This window comes from Rhincodon typus, chromosome 17 (assembly GCF_021869965.1).
Source record: "Rhincodon typus isolate 14 chromosome 17, sRhiTyp1.1, whole genome shotgun sequence".
Lineage (NCBI taxonomy): Eukaryota > Metazoa > Chordata > Chondrichthyes > Orectolobiformes > Rhincodontidae > Rhincodon > Rhincodon typus.
In genome coordinates, this window is record NC_063348.1 from 26,831,959 (window position 1) to 26,847,021 (window position 15,063).

General features: G+C 40.7%; 1 protein-coding gene across 1 annotated transcript in view; it reads left to right on the top strand.

Moving 5' to 3' along the window:
• The first annotated feature begins 5,501 nt into the window (after window positions 1-5,501).
• Window positions 5,502-15,063, top strand: part of dennd5a (DENN/MADD domain containing 5A) — a 139,994-nt gene continuing 130,432 nt past the window's right edge. The window contains exons 1-3 of the mRNA XM_048607332.1: window positions 5,502-5,571; window positions 8,925-8,996; window positions 9,903-10,012. Coding sequence (XP_048463289.1) covers window positions 5,502-5,571; window positions 8,925-8,996; window positions 9,903-10,012 — 252 coding nt within the window. The remainder of the gene's footprint in view (window positions 5,572-8,924; window positions 8,997-9,902; window positions 10,013-15,063) is intronic.

Here is a 15,063-nt window from a genome sequence, read left to right on the forward strand (position 1 = left end):
GCAATTTGGAAGTAATTTATTTCTGGGGGAAGCCAGATGCATTGCCGAGTCTTTCATTTCTGTACTATATGTCCCTTACAAAAGGAACACTGCATTGGATATGAAATTGGATGGTCTTACCCGAATTTTCTGCGAGGTATTTGGCCAAAACTTTTATTGATTTGATATGAACTGGCAATGTTATTTAATAGTTGCAAGAATATCTGATGTGGGAAATTGGGATGTAATTGAAGGCCCTTTTCTGAGTTTGAATTTAAGGACCGCTTCATGCCGCAGCCTGCCGTTAATGTGCTATACCTCAGAGAGTTTATGTTGACATTGATGGAGTTTGAGAAGGTGTTTTTGAATTGAAATTTTATTTGCCTTGATTGACACCATAACTATTTCTGTTTTATTTAAAAATGCTAGTGTGGGAATTTTGAGCATTGGGAAAAGGGCAATTTTTAAGATCGAAAGAGTGGAATTTGAAATGAAATACTTTCCTATCATTTGCTGTAACTCAGCTAGCCCCAGAATATTAGCCTGGGTCTCTGGATTTCTAGTCCAGTGACATTACTGCTACTCTGCCACCGCTCCCTGATTTTCTAATTTTCACATTATACTCCATTTTTCAATCTTTTGCTGACTCAATTAATATTTCTTTGCAAATTCATCTGTATTCTCCTTGAAACTTGCTTTCATGCCTATCTTTGCACCATGAACATATTTGGCTAAAATATAATTGATCCCTTCAAGCCATGAGTATAGATCAGAATAGTTGAGCCTTCAGCACTGACCGTTTGGCACCCCACTACTTACAATTAGCCAATCTCATAATGACTCATTTTACCAACTCTCATTAATTAGCCAATTCTGTATATATGTTAATGTATCAACCCCAATCCCATGAACTTTTGTGTAACAGCATTTTTATGTGGCACATTACAGAGATTTAAATACATTGCACCTACCATATTATTCTTTTTTATCTACGCTGCTTGTTGCGTCCTGAAACATTCTAATAAATTTGTCAAACACTATTCACTATTTTTCACTATTTATCTTTGCAACTGCATCTGCTTGATTGTTATACTTTTCTAACCACTAAATTCCCGTCATAATGGATTGCAGCAGTTCGTAAATGACTGGCGTTAGATTAATTGGTGTTTATTTTCGTGCTTTCTTTCTGTCTCCTTTCTTGAATAGTATTACATTTGCAATTTTCCAAATTGCTGGGACCTTTCCAGAATCGAGGGAATTCTAGATTATGTTTCTTTAATTCTTTCACTTGATATGGCCATTACTGGCTTAGCCAGCATTAATTTCCCTTCCCTAGTTGTCATTAAGAAAGTGGTGGTGAGCTGCAACCTTGAACTGCTGTAGTCCATTGGTGTAGGTAGACCCAAATTGCTGTTGGGGAGGGCTTTCCAGGATTTTGATCCAGTGACACTGAAGGAATGATGGTATATTTCTAAGTCTAGATTGTGTAAGTGTCTTGTAGCGGAACTTGCAGGTGGTGGTGTTACCACATGTCTTCTGCCCTTGTCCTTCTAGAAGGTAGTAGTCATGGATTTGGAAGGTGCTGTCGCAGGAGGCTTGGTGAATTTCTGAAAGGCATCTCATAAATAATACAGAGCTGCTATTGAGGTTTGTCGTGGAGGGAGTGAATGTTTGTGGATGTGGTCCATTCAAGTGGGCTACTTTGTCCTGGATGTTGTCAAGCTTTTGTGTGTTTTTGGAGTTATGCTCATCCAGGTAAGTGGGGAGTATTCCATCACACTCTTGAATTGTGCCTTGTAAATGGTGAACAGGCTTTAGGGAGTCAGGAGGTGAGTGAGGTGCTTAATGCAAGTCTATGACCTGTTCTTATAGCCACGGTATTTATATGACTAGTCCAGTTCAGTTTCCAATCAATAGTAACCACAAGGGATGTTGATAGTGGGGGGAGTTCTGTAATGATAGTAGCATTGAATGTCATGGGTGATAGTTAGGTTCTGTCTTGTTGGAAATGCTCATTGCTTGGCACCTGTTTGGCATGAATGTTACTTACCACTCGTCAGCCCAAGCCTCGATATTGTCCAGGACTTTGTGCATTTGGGCAAGGACTGATTCAGTCCCTGCTGAACATTTGTGCAGTTACTGCTTAATTCCCATCCTAGTTTTTATTGCATTTTCCACTGTAGAAAACTGTGTCCTTATACATTTGGAATTGCCTTTATTTAAGTTTAAAACACTAGTTTAGCCATAGAGCCATAGTGTCATAGAGAGTCATAGAGTCCTAGTTTTTCATCTTCAAATTGAATGTGAAATTCTGTTATGTTATGATCACACTCGCATGGAGGATCCTTTACTCTGAGATCTGTAATCCTGTCTCGTTACATTACATTGCCTAAGATGGCTTGTTCCTTGACTGGTTTCAGAATTTGCTGATCTATGTAACTGTCCTGAATGCTCTCTATGAATTAATTTTTGAGGCTAGCTTTTGCCATTTTGACTTAACCAATCTATATGAAGATTAATATTGCCTATGATTATTGCAGTCTCTTTCTTACAAACCTCAGTTATATCTTGATTTACAGATAGTTTCTAATCATCCTGTTCAGCAATATTATTACACATATGACAATGAAACGATCCACCAGTACAATTTGCTCTTTTTTTAGTAATAGTTCCAGTGCACTATGAATCTAAAATGTTTTTCTCCCAACCAATCTTTCAGCCATACATTTAACTCTCTGATTTCTCTACCCTATGCCAATTTACTTGTGATTTGGATAGTAATCCAGATATCATTACCCTGTTCTTCTGCTTTTTAATTTAGCACCTGGGCTGCTCATAACCCCACCAGAACCACTTTCATAGTTCCTTCCCATTGCAAGTTCCTGTCCAGCCTCAATAAGTTATTCTTAAACCTGGCATCGAGCTCAGCCTTTGGAACTTTTGCTCTTAGTTGCAGAGAGCAGTATCTATTTGTAGCCTGGAACTATATGCCATGCTAGTACAACATCTTTACTCCCCTACGTTAGTTTACCCCTGTACAGGGGAAAACTGACTTTACCTGTCAAGTTTTGCTATCTTTTTTACCTTCTCTCAAGCCACTGATTCTTTTGTAGAAAATCAGAATTGTGCCTCTTCCACAGTCAATAGTTTAGAAAAAAAAAAGGTACCATGGAATTGATAAATCATCCCAATAGGATACATTTTGTCATTGTTGATTTCTCTTTGTTATTGAAAATGGTCATCTCCTATGCATAGCAAGACATTGTGGAAAAATTGTTCTATTTCAAATGTTTTGTAGATACCTGGATTAGTTTAAAAAAAGTCACTGAAAGGCTGATGTAAATGGATTTTTTTTATAACCAAGGCTTTTTGGAAATATGTGACTTCAGACATTTGGACTCGCTTCTCAACGGTCAGCTGCTTGAGTTTTATGGCTGTCTTATTTAAACAGTTTGTGGTATGGAGAGTTGTTTCAGTTTGAAAGGAGTTGATCGTCATCAAGCACAAAGCAAGCCCACTTGATTGGCACCATAACCTACAAACACTGACTTCCTCTACAACCAATGTTCAGTAACAGCAATGTGTGCAATCTGAAACGTGCATCGCAGAAATTCCCCAAGGCTCCTACAACGTCACCTTCCAAATGCATGGCTATAACCACCTAAAAAGACAAGGGCAGAAGATACTTTGGAACATCACCATTGTAAGTTCAACTCCAAGCTACTCACCATCCTGACTTGGAACTAGTCATTGTTCCATTATTGCTGGTTCGAAGTCCTGTATTATGTCTGTACCTATCCCAAATGTCTAAAGGAGTTGAAGAAGCCAGTTGATTGCTACCTTCTCAAAGGCAATTGAGGATAAACAATAACTGCTGGTCCAGCCAGCAAACCCATATCTCAAGAATGAATTAAAAAAAATACTTGAGCATGTTTTGTCTCCCAAGACCCCAGATAAAATTGTGCATGATTATTAACTTGACTATATGTCTAAGGTCACCAGATCGACATTTCAAAACCTCCTATGTCTTATTCTTTTTTCCTTTAAAGAATAACTACCCATGTCCAGCAAGTCGTCTTATGAAAGTGGATTTATGCAGGAAATTTCTTTTTCCTTTACCAGATGAGTGTGTTTATTATGTGTTTTGGGCTGCTTAGAGGGACAACATTTACATTTTCTCACTACAAATTGTGTGCGTTAACTAATTATACATCTTTGTTGTTTGGATTTCGTTTTGTAATAAATTGATGATTTTGTAATTGATATTTTAATTATTGAAGAAACTTGGTTGATAGATCTTTTCATTCTAAGTCTAATATAAAGAAAGCATTTGTGTCCACATCAAGATTTGGGTACTATAATTTTAAATTTTGTTGTGACCCATGAAGTAGTGGGATCAGTGCGACAGTGCATTCCTCACATCTTAGTTGTAACTAGTCATCTGTGCATTCTAATGTGGCAATGGAACCCTATTGCAGACCTTCATGGCATTTCACAGCATGTGCAAGGATGAATTGACTGATTTTTGATATTTATGCAAAACAAACTTATTCAGGGTTCCTTCTTTCCACTTTTTTCTACACATATGATATATATCACCCCCACTGCACCTCAATTTATATGTTGATTGAAGAAAACAGGAATACTGTAAACCAATGCAATTTTTAATCCCTAATCCTGATTTTTCTGTAGCCATGTCTCAGTGAGACAATATTTTTGAATCATCATCGTTCTCTAGAATAATCTTTCAAAATCTCATCGCTCTTCCCTTTACCCTTTGAAGTCTTCCAATCCTAGGTTTTTGTCAACCCCTCTGCTAAACTGTTGTGTTGCTCGGCATTGAATTTTTTTTGTCTGATCGTACCTCTAGGTTGTTGGGGGAGATAAACCAACATGGAGGAGGGTGATTACGTTCTGAAATTATTAAACTTAATGTTGAATCCTGATGGCTGCAGGGTGCCCAGGTGAAAGATGAGGTATTGTTAATGTGAGATAACAAGGTGTAGAGCTGGATGAACACAGCAGGCCAAGCAGCATCAGAGGAGCAGAAAAGCTGACGTTTCGGGCCTAGACCCTTCTTCAGAAAATGTTAATGTGCTGTGTTTCTCCAACACTTGCTATTTTCACTTCAAGACTACATTTCTTACACTCTTCTGGCTTACTTAAAATATTGGCACCTGATAGACTACATCTTAGTATGCGAGTGCGACTCAAGGATATCCTGCATATTAGAGTCATGGTCAGTGCTGACTGTGATACAAAGCTGAACTTCCATCTCAAACCTATGCCCAAGAACAGACTGAGTGATAATCCATCAAAGAAATTTTGAGCAGGCAACCTGCAAATCTCAGCTTGCAGAGACGGAGAACAAGCAAACTTAAAACATCAGACTACAACATTCTGATCTCACTGCTGATTCCACTCCAGAACTCTGGGAAACACATCAAAATTATAGAATTGGATACTTCCAATGAGGTCATTGGATCCAATACTAAGGAGCATGGGGACTGGTTTGTTGAAAAATGACCAGCAAATCCAAGATCGCTAGCAACATCAAAGTCAGCTCATCTGACCCAGCCAGCCATTTGAGATGTAATGGCAGCCTATTTTCAAGCACCCTTCAATGTAAAATGAGAAACATCCAAAATGACCGGTGGAATGCACGTGGGAAAAACATAAGTGTCCATTATTATCGCAAAATAATATACTATGAAGCACTACAATCTGTTTATGGGCCAGCATACCAAACCAACCATCCCCCCACAAAGAGTGCCAGTAGGAAGACACTACATAACCACAAGAAGCCAATACTGGATTGGATGCTCCTCAGTGAACCTTTGAATAACTTTGCCTTTAACTCTGCTCATTTTCTTCAGATCAAAGGCTGGCCATGAGTGCTTGCATGGGCCCGAGTTATACCTGTCTCTTTGTGGGTTATGTAGAAGATTTCTTGTTTCAGTCCTACTTGGGTCCCTCCCCACAATTCTTTCTCCAGTATGTTGATGAGATAATCAGGGGTCAGTTAGCTCAGTTGGCTGGATGGCCAGTTTGTGAGTGATGCCAGCAGTGTAGGATTACTTCCTGCACCAGCTCGGGTTACCTTGAAGCATTTTCCTTTGCAATGTCTCCCCTTGCCTGAGTGGTGACCCTCAGGTTAAATCACCATCAGTTGTCTGTTCTAATGAGACAGTAACCCTTTGGTCTGGTATGATTATGGTGGCTTTACCTTTGCCTTTAATTGGTGCTGCTTCCCCCTCTTGTCTGAAACTGGAAAAGGTTATCAATTTTGCTTTCTGTTTCCACTCTGCTCTCACTTTCACCTGATGCATCTTTGACTCTTGCGTTTCCTTCCTCAACATCTCTGTTTCTATTTCTGGGGATAAGCTGACCACCAAAATCCATTACAAAACCACCGACTCTGTTACCTTGGCTATAAATCCTCATACCCTGCTTCCTTTAAGAACTCTATTCCATTATCCCAGTTTCTGTGCCTCCTTTACATCTGTTCTGATAATGCGAACTTCTGGATGGGTATCTCAGAAATGTCTGCCTTTTTCCTCAACCAAGGATTCGCCACCACTATGGTTGACAGGACCCTCAGCTTTATCTGACTGATTTCCTGTGCTTCTACTCTTAGCTCTTTCCTCCCCTCCCATAACAACTATAGGCTGCCCCTGTTATTCTCTTTTCACTCCAATAGCCTCCATATCCAAAGAATCATAAGCTGCCATTTACGCCACCTCCAGTGGATGCCATAAGTCGCCCTCCCTTGACAGCATTCCATAAAGGACTTTCCTTTTGGGGCATTGATCCACTTCTGTTCCACTCCCAACACCTCCCCATACTCCACAGCATTTTCCCTTGCAGTCGCAGAAGATGTAACACTTGCCCATTTACCGCCACCCTCCTCACTATTCTAAGCTCCAGATACGCCTTTCAAATGTAGCAGTGATTTGCCTGAACTTCATTCAATCTAATCTACTAGCTGATTTGCTTTGCCAAAAACCTATGCTTTCTCTGTAAAAATGACCCCAAGCTTCCAATTGCTTGCCAGTTCAACACATTACCATGCTTCCATGTCAAAGTTTCTGTCACAGGCCTGCTGCAGTGCTCCAGTGAGGCTCAATGCAAACTGGAGAAAAAAACACCTCATCTTCCATCTTAGTGCCTTACAGCCTTCAGGACTCGACATGGCGTTTAACAATTTCAGCGTCATGTTTGTTACCCTTCCTCCACATCCCTAGGTTCTCTCTTGTACAGATTGCTCCCAAGACAGTCAACCCATTTTCAACCATTTACACTTCTTGTTAGGACCCTCCCTAGCATTTTTCTCTCTCTCAGCTACTCATCAGCAATCTCTTTGTTTGTCTATCCCTCTTTTTTCTCTCTTTCTCTTGGTCCCACCTCCACATGCTCTGTTGACTCACCTGACCACATGATTAACACAAATACTACCCTTTCCCCTTTCACAGTTATCTTCAATTATGATGAAGGGTCACTGGACTCTTTTTTTTTATTCATTTGTGAGATATGGGCATCGCTGGCTGGCCAGCATTTCTTGTCCATCCCTAGTTGCCCTTGAGAAGGTGATGGTGAGCTGCCTTCTTGAACTGCTGCAGTTGTCCAACTGTGGGTTGATTCACAATGCTCTTAGGGAGGGAATTCCAGGATTTTGACCCAGCAACGGTGAAGGAACGGCGATATATTTCCAAGTCAGGATGGTGAGTGACTTGGAGGGGAACATGGAGGTGGTGGTGTTCCCATATATCTGCTGTCCTTGTCCTTCTAGATGGAAGTGGTTGTGGGTTTGGAAGGTGCTGTCTGAGGATCTTTGGTGAATTTCTGCAGTGCATCTTGTAGATAAGTACACACTGCTGCTACTGAGTGTCGGTGGTAGAGGGAGTGAATGCTTGTGAATGTGGTGCCAATCAAGCAGGATGCTTTGTCTGGGATAGTGCCAAGCTTCTTTAGTGTTAATGGGGCTGCACTCATCCAGGCAAGTGGGGAGTATTCCATCACACTCCTGACTCGTGCCTTGTAGATGGTGGACAGGCTTTGAGGAGTCAGGAGATGAGTTACTCGCCACAGTATTCCCAGCTTCTGGCCTGCTCTTGTAGCTACTCTATTAATGTAGTGAGTCCATTTGAGTTTCTGGTCAATGGTAACCCTCAGGATGTTGATAGTGGGGGATTCAGTGATGGTAACACCATTGAATATCAAGGGATGGTGGTTAGATTGTCTCTTATTGGTGATGATCATAGCCTGGCATTTGTGTGGTGCAAATGTCACTTGCTACTTGTCAGCCCAAGACATGATATTGTCCAGATCCTGTTGCATGTGAACATGGACTGCTTCAGTGTCTAAGGAGTCACTAATGGTACTGAACATTGTGGAATCTTCGGCGAACATCCCCACTGACCTTATGATGGAGGGAAGGTAATTGATGAAGCAGCTGAAGATGGTTGGGCCTAGGAACTACCCTAAGGAACTTATTTCTATGTTTCAAATTTTTAAAACTTCTGTGAGTTGTATTTATGTTTAGTCCTAGATAGTATGCAGGTAGATTGAGAGATTTTGAAATTCCAAATAAATGATTTTGATTCAGTTTAAAAAAAAATCAGCAAAGTGTTTGTTCATATAAGTGAGCAAATTTAAAGTTCTTATTAATCACTTCAATAATGGTTTTAAAACTATGTGTTTGTTAAAAGTATTGTGATAATTTGCTGTATTATGTTAGAAGTAGACATGGTAAAATGGTAAATGTTATACCAGTTATGGAAAACTATGCCACTTACTTTTCATTAAAGTGTCCATTTTAGTATTTGTATTTGGCTGGTATCTTCTGTGCACATGATTTATATTAATGTACTCATTTCTTTTTCTCTTATTATATGCATCATGAGCAAATCAGTTTGTAATTAATTGTTATTTTATTTGTTATATAGCTTTATGCCAGCTCTTACAGGCTTCTAAAGGCAGAGATGGTGCTGGCCGTGTCAGTTCAAGTACAGATGAAGGTAAAATCCCTTCTGATGGTCCTATGTCATCCCTGTGACTCTAGTGACCTTTTGATCTTTTAACTTTCCAGTTCTTTCTTTCTCACAGCAATGTTGCTTAGCAGGTGATGGAACTTCCAGATTGTATTTTAGGCTCTTCGCCTGGATACAGCTCTTGGAACAGCCTTTAAAAAAAAACTGTGGTGATTCACAAAGCTCCTCCTTCTTCTGAAAAGATGCAAGCTCTCTTTTGTGTGCTTTTCTTTTTGTCTAATGCAATTCCAAACCATAGCAAGCTTTCAGAACTGATTTTTGTGGAACAAAGACCAGTTAGCAGTGCTATTAGCTTTCTCTTAATTACTCCTGTACACTACAATAACAGGTAACAATAGTTGTTTCTGATCAGAAAAATAACCTTAACTATTGGCATTATTTGTTAACTTATTGGAGTTTTGAAGGAATAGGCTTAAATAATTGGCTAATGTTTAGATTAAAGGCATTATCAGATTCACAAAAAATATTATTTTTAAACTAATATCACATATAGATAAAAAGAAGAGTTTTCAATCGTGGACAACAATCTTTTCATGCCCTTTTCAAATTAAAGCAATCCAAAAAAAATTGAAACTGCACTGTTTTTAAGTTGGAATTATAAAAGTCAGCACTGCGCATTTTAAAGCTTTGTTATGCACATTAAAGCTTTATAAATTTTGATCTGCAATAATACTTTACAGCGTTTGTTGTGTAAGAATCTTTGTGCATCCTTGATCACTTTTATAACAAGTGCTTAATGAATTTTGTCTTTCTTTTTGTAGGGTGACTTATTCTGTCTTTTCTTGGATTTTGGTCACTGCTGTACTGTAATGTTTGTGTCCAGGATGGGGAAACCTTTATCATTCTGTATATTTGTCTTTTTTTTTCTTTCAGGTGAAAACTATGAGCAGAGTCCATTACGAAGAACTTTTAAATCTAAAGTGTTGGCTCATTATCCAGAGAATGTGGAATGGAACCCTTTTGACCAGGATGCTGTTGGGATGGTTAGTATATACAGCATGTTATGAGAAACTGGTCTAAATCCATAAATATGTTGCTTGTTTTTACATTCTGAACCCTTGCCAATCATGGTACATGTCATGTGTTGAGCTTCAGGTCTGGGCCGTACACTGAAATGAAAACTTGAGGTTAAGGCAGATGCTTCTTCTTGTGGAAGGGCAACAATTGAACACTGCCTTTTTCCCTGATAAAAGCCTGGAAGTCAATTATTGCTGTAATTAGACAATATGTATAGCCCAGGGGTTGCAAATTGGGAAGGGAAGATGAATTAATCCCTCACACCTTATTATTTAAGTGGTAATCAATATATGCAATGGACTTCCAATGGACTTCCAAGATAAAGTATTTGATTTGAACATCTTGGTATCACATTAAAAACAATCAGATGCAGCAATATGGATAAACTTGTGTTGTGACAGGTTCAGTGGCCTGCCTCATTTGAAGATACCTTCTGAAATTATGTCGAGTGTCCTTTGTAGCCTTTCATTAAACAGTGACTTGTAAAAACACATTTGATTACTTCTATTGACATGTCTACGACTGAGATTAGATTCACTGATCTGTAATTCCAAGGCTGTGTTTCAGCTCTGGGGCACTGGCAAAACAGCATAGTGGAACATCATGAATGATAGTACAGCTGGTGGACTGGTAACTCAAATTTCTCTTGGTCAAGCTCTACAAATACTTCTGGAAACCTAATGAGGATGGGGGTCAGAATAAGATTATATAGTTTAAGGCTGGAAAAAGCAAGTTTGTTGCAACTTCTAGTACTTTATTGTAAAATGCATGATGGACTTGGGAAGGTGGTGTTGGGGCGGTCCTGAGGTGAGCAGTCATGGGAGGGCAGCTAGAACCACAGTAAGGAAGGAATTGAGACTGGGAACAGTCAGAGCTGTGGGTGCAGGGGAAAAAAGGAAAAGAAAACAAATTAAATACAGGTAAGAGAAGGTTATTATATGGGAAAAAGAAGATGGTGTCAGGGCTGAGGTGGTGGAGAAGAACGATGGATAGCGGGGGTGAGAGAGAGAAAAGAACAGAGAAGATGGATGTGGTTGGCGTAGCAGAATGATGGCAGGGGAGGGAGTTGTGGGGAAGAGGATTTGAGGGGAAAGGAAACATCGGGAGGGTGGGGCAAGAGGGGCGGGAAGAGAGGGATATCATGAAAGTGTATGAAAGAAAGGCAGGAGAGTAGAGCAACAATGAGAATGTAAGGAAGATGGTGAGGGAGAAAGAGGGACATTGGAAGACAGGGAGAGGGACAGGGAACAGGGGGATAACAGCAGGGCGGGTAAAAGAGAAGAGAGAAGGATTATGGAGGATGTAGTAAAGAGGAAACGTTGAATGAGTTGCAACGGTGGATGGGGAAGAGGTAGTTGAGTTGGAGGAAGGCATAATTATGTCGCAGCAGAGGTTGAGAGGGATGCAAGAAGGAGTCATGGCAGAGGAAGAGAGATGACAAAAGAAAGTCATGGAGGAGAAGGGGGAAAGAGGTATTCATCGTGGAGGAGCAAATGGGAAAAGAGGGACTCATGACAGAGGAGGCGAGGGGTAAAAAGGGAATCGCAAAAAGGGAAGACTGAATTGCAAGCAAACAGAGGAGGTATTCATAGGGTAAGGGTTATACTGGAGGCTTGGGTGATGAGGGAGTGAAGGGCGGATGAGAGTAGTAGTAAGGGGCAGGGGAGAAGATGTCAGTGTGAGGGAAAGGGGCGGGAACTGGCAGGAGGGAAAGAGGGGATAGTGGGAGGTGGAGTTTATGGATGGGAAGAGATGGGTTGGGAGTAAGAGCTACTATGGAGGGATAGCAGGTCACAGCAAGATTCGCCACATGGGGAAAGAGAATCCAGTGGAGAGATAGTCATGGTGGGGTAAAGGATGTTGTGGCGAAATGAGTTGGGACTGTTGTGAGTGTGGAGTAGGTACAGGTTGGGAAGCCGAGACAGAAGTCCAGTCAGGCCAGACTGAAGTAGATGTCAAGTTTGGGTGAGGAAGGGGCAGCTTTGGTGTAAGTGAGGGTATGTCAGGACTGGCCACATTGCAAGAGGTGCAAAGAGTTAGAGATGGGCCCAGTTGGATGTGCATGGTGTCAGGGTTGCGAGTTGGTTGAGCTGAGGCAGAATGGGGAGTTGTTGAGTTCAGGTGTGTCAGATCACTAGACTGTGTTGGGAGATGGTCTGATGGGTTATAGGGAGGAAAAGTCTGAAGGGCAAGATGTCGAGCCAAGTGCAGGTGAATGGGCTAGGTGAGTTGTGCTGGGCAAGTGAGATTTAGCTCATTTGGGAACCATGAAACCCTACACTATAAGCAAATTTGCAGATGTTGATCCATGTTATTATCAGACTTCCATTGCACATTAAAAGATTTATTTGTTGAGCAGTAACTAACATTTAAAGAGTGAATACTTGATTGTAACAATTATATAATTCCTTTTTAAGGTACAACAATAATGCAGAAAATGTGGTTCAACAGTAGTTAGCGAGAGGAGGTAAAGCCAGTATTAGATCAAAGGAAAAGGCTTATTATGTTGCCAAAAATGCGCTAAATTTGAGGATCACATGGATTTTAAATTTTAGCAAAGGAGGACCAAGAAATTGAAAAGGGAAAGGAATATATATAGGAATGTGCTGATTTGTAAATTCCCATTGTGCAATTGCTTTCCATTGATGCATCTGTCCACCACAGTATTGATAAAAGTGACCACTGCACAGTTCTTGTGGAGATGAAATCATGCCTTCCATTGAGGATACTCTGTGTCAAACTGTATGGCACTATCATTGTGCTAATTAGGATAAATTCATTCTGACCTGGCAATTCCAGAGTGGGCATCCATGAATGGCTGTGGACATCAACAGCAGCCAAATTGTACTCCAACACAATCTGCCCCCACCTTACCATTACCTTCAAACTAGGGGATTAACCCTCTTTCAATGCAGGGTACAAGAGGGAAGCAGCACCGGGTTTATTTATGTGTCAATCTGCTGAACCTACAGGACTAATTGTGTGCCAAACGGCATAAAGCAGCAAGTGATAAAGCAAAGCAATACCACAACCAATGGGTCAGATTTAAGCTCTGCAGTCCTGCCACATTCATTGTAAATGGTAGGGACCACTGAACAGCTCACTGGAGGAGGAGGGAGTACAAACATCCCCATCTTCAATAATGGGGGAACTCGAGATATCACTCCAAAAATCAGGCTGAAGCATTTGCAACAGTTTTCAGCCAGACATTTCAAGTGGATTATCTATCCCAGACTACTTCTAGGGTCCCCATTGTCAGTCTTCAGCCAATTCAGTTCACTCCATATGATATCAAGAAATGGTTGGAGGCAATGGAAACTGCAAAGGCTATGGGCCCCGACAACATTCCAGCAAAAGTACTAAAGACTTATACTCTAGAACACGCAGTGCCCTTAGCAAGCTGGTCCAGTACAGCTGCAACACTTGCATGTACCTGACAATGTAGGAAACTGCCCAGATATGTCCTGTGTCTAAAAAGCAGGACAATTCCAATCTAGCCAAATACTGTCCCTTAAGTCCACTCTCGATCATCAGTAAAGTGATGGAAACTATATTTTTTGTTTTACCTCCAAAGACCATGCGCAACAGCAACTTCTGAAATTGAAAGTCAATGCTGGGAGCATAGCCTGAGTTGACCACTCTGCTTAGAATGAATGTTGGAAGGAGGACGTCATCGACTGTTGTCATGCAGTTTTGCTTCGCAATAAACTACTCAGTGACACTCAGTTTGGTTTCCACCAGGACCATTCAGCTCCTAACCACATTACAATGTTAGCTCAAAGATGAACTAAGGAGCTGAATTCTAGAGGTGAAGTGAGAGTGACTGCCTTTGACATCAAGGATACATTTAATCTAATGTGGCATCAAGAAACCCTGGCAAATGAGTCAGGGTGAGAACGCTGCACTGGTTGGAGTCATACCTGACACAAAGGATGGTGGTTGTGGTTCTTGAAGGTCAGTCACCTCAGCACCATGACATCTCTGCAGGAGTTCCTTAGAATAACATCCTATGCCCAATCATCTTCAACTATTTGATTAAATGTTCTTCTTGCCATCTTGAGGTCAGAAGTGGGTCATTCATGATGATTGTACAATGTTCAGCATGATTTGCGACTCCTCACATACCAAAGCAGTACACGTTCATATGCAGCAAGACTGGGACAGTATCCAGGTTGGAGCCAGCAATGACCATCTCCAAAAAGAGAGAATCTAACTGTCACCCCTTGATATTCAATGGCATTGCCATCCCTGAATTCCTTCCACTCTCAGCATCCTAGGGTGTTACTATTGACCAGAAACTAAACTGGACTAACCACATAAATACTGTGGCTCCAAGAGGAGGTCAGAGGCTAAGAATCCTGCAGTGAGTAACTCACTTCCTGATACCCCAAAGCCTATCCAGCATCTAGAAGGTGAAGGTAATGTACCCACATTTCCTGACAGTAGAAATTTAGTAGGCAAACTAAATGGTGGGGAGGATGTAAAGAGACTACAGAGGGATGTAGATCGGTTGGGTGAAAGGGCAAAGATGTAGCAGATCGAATATACAATATGCTCAAGTATGAAGTTATCCACTTGGATTAAAAAAATAAAAAAGCAGAGTTTTATTTTAATGGCAAGAGATGAGGAAATCCTTGCAATCACAGAGCTTGGCTGGCTTGTACATGATCACAAGGTAACATGCAGATACAACATGCAGTTGAGGAGGAAATTGTGTACTGGGTTTTGTTTTAAAGGATTTGGAGTAAAACAGCAAAGCAGTCTTGCTACAGTTATACAGAGCTTAGGTGAAGCTATCTAAGAGTACAGTGCACAGAAGTAAAAACAGAAAGTGCTGGAGAAACTCTGCATATGTAGCAGCATCTGTGGAGAAAGAAACAGAGCTAATGTTTTGAGTCCAATATGTCTCCTCTACTGCAGGACAAGTGCTGAGAAAACATTATCATTGTTTTAGGAATCTGGAACATGAAGTCAAGGTCATAGACACATATGAAATATAAATTAGGAGCAGGAGTCC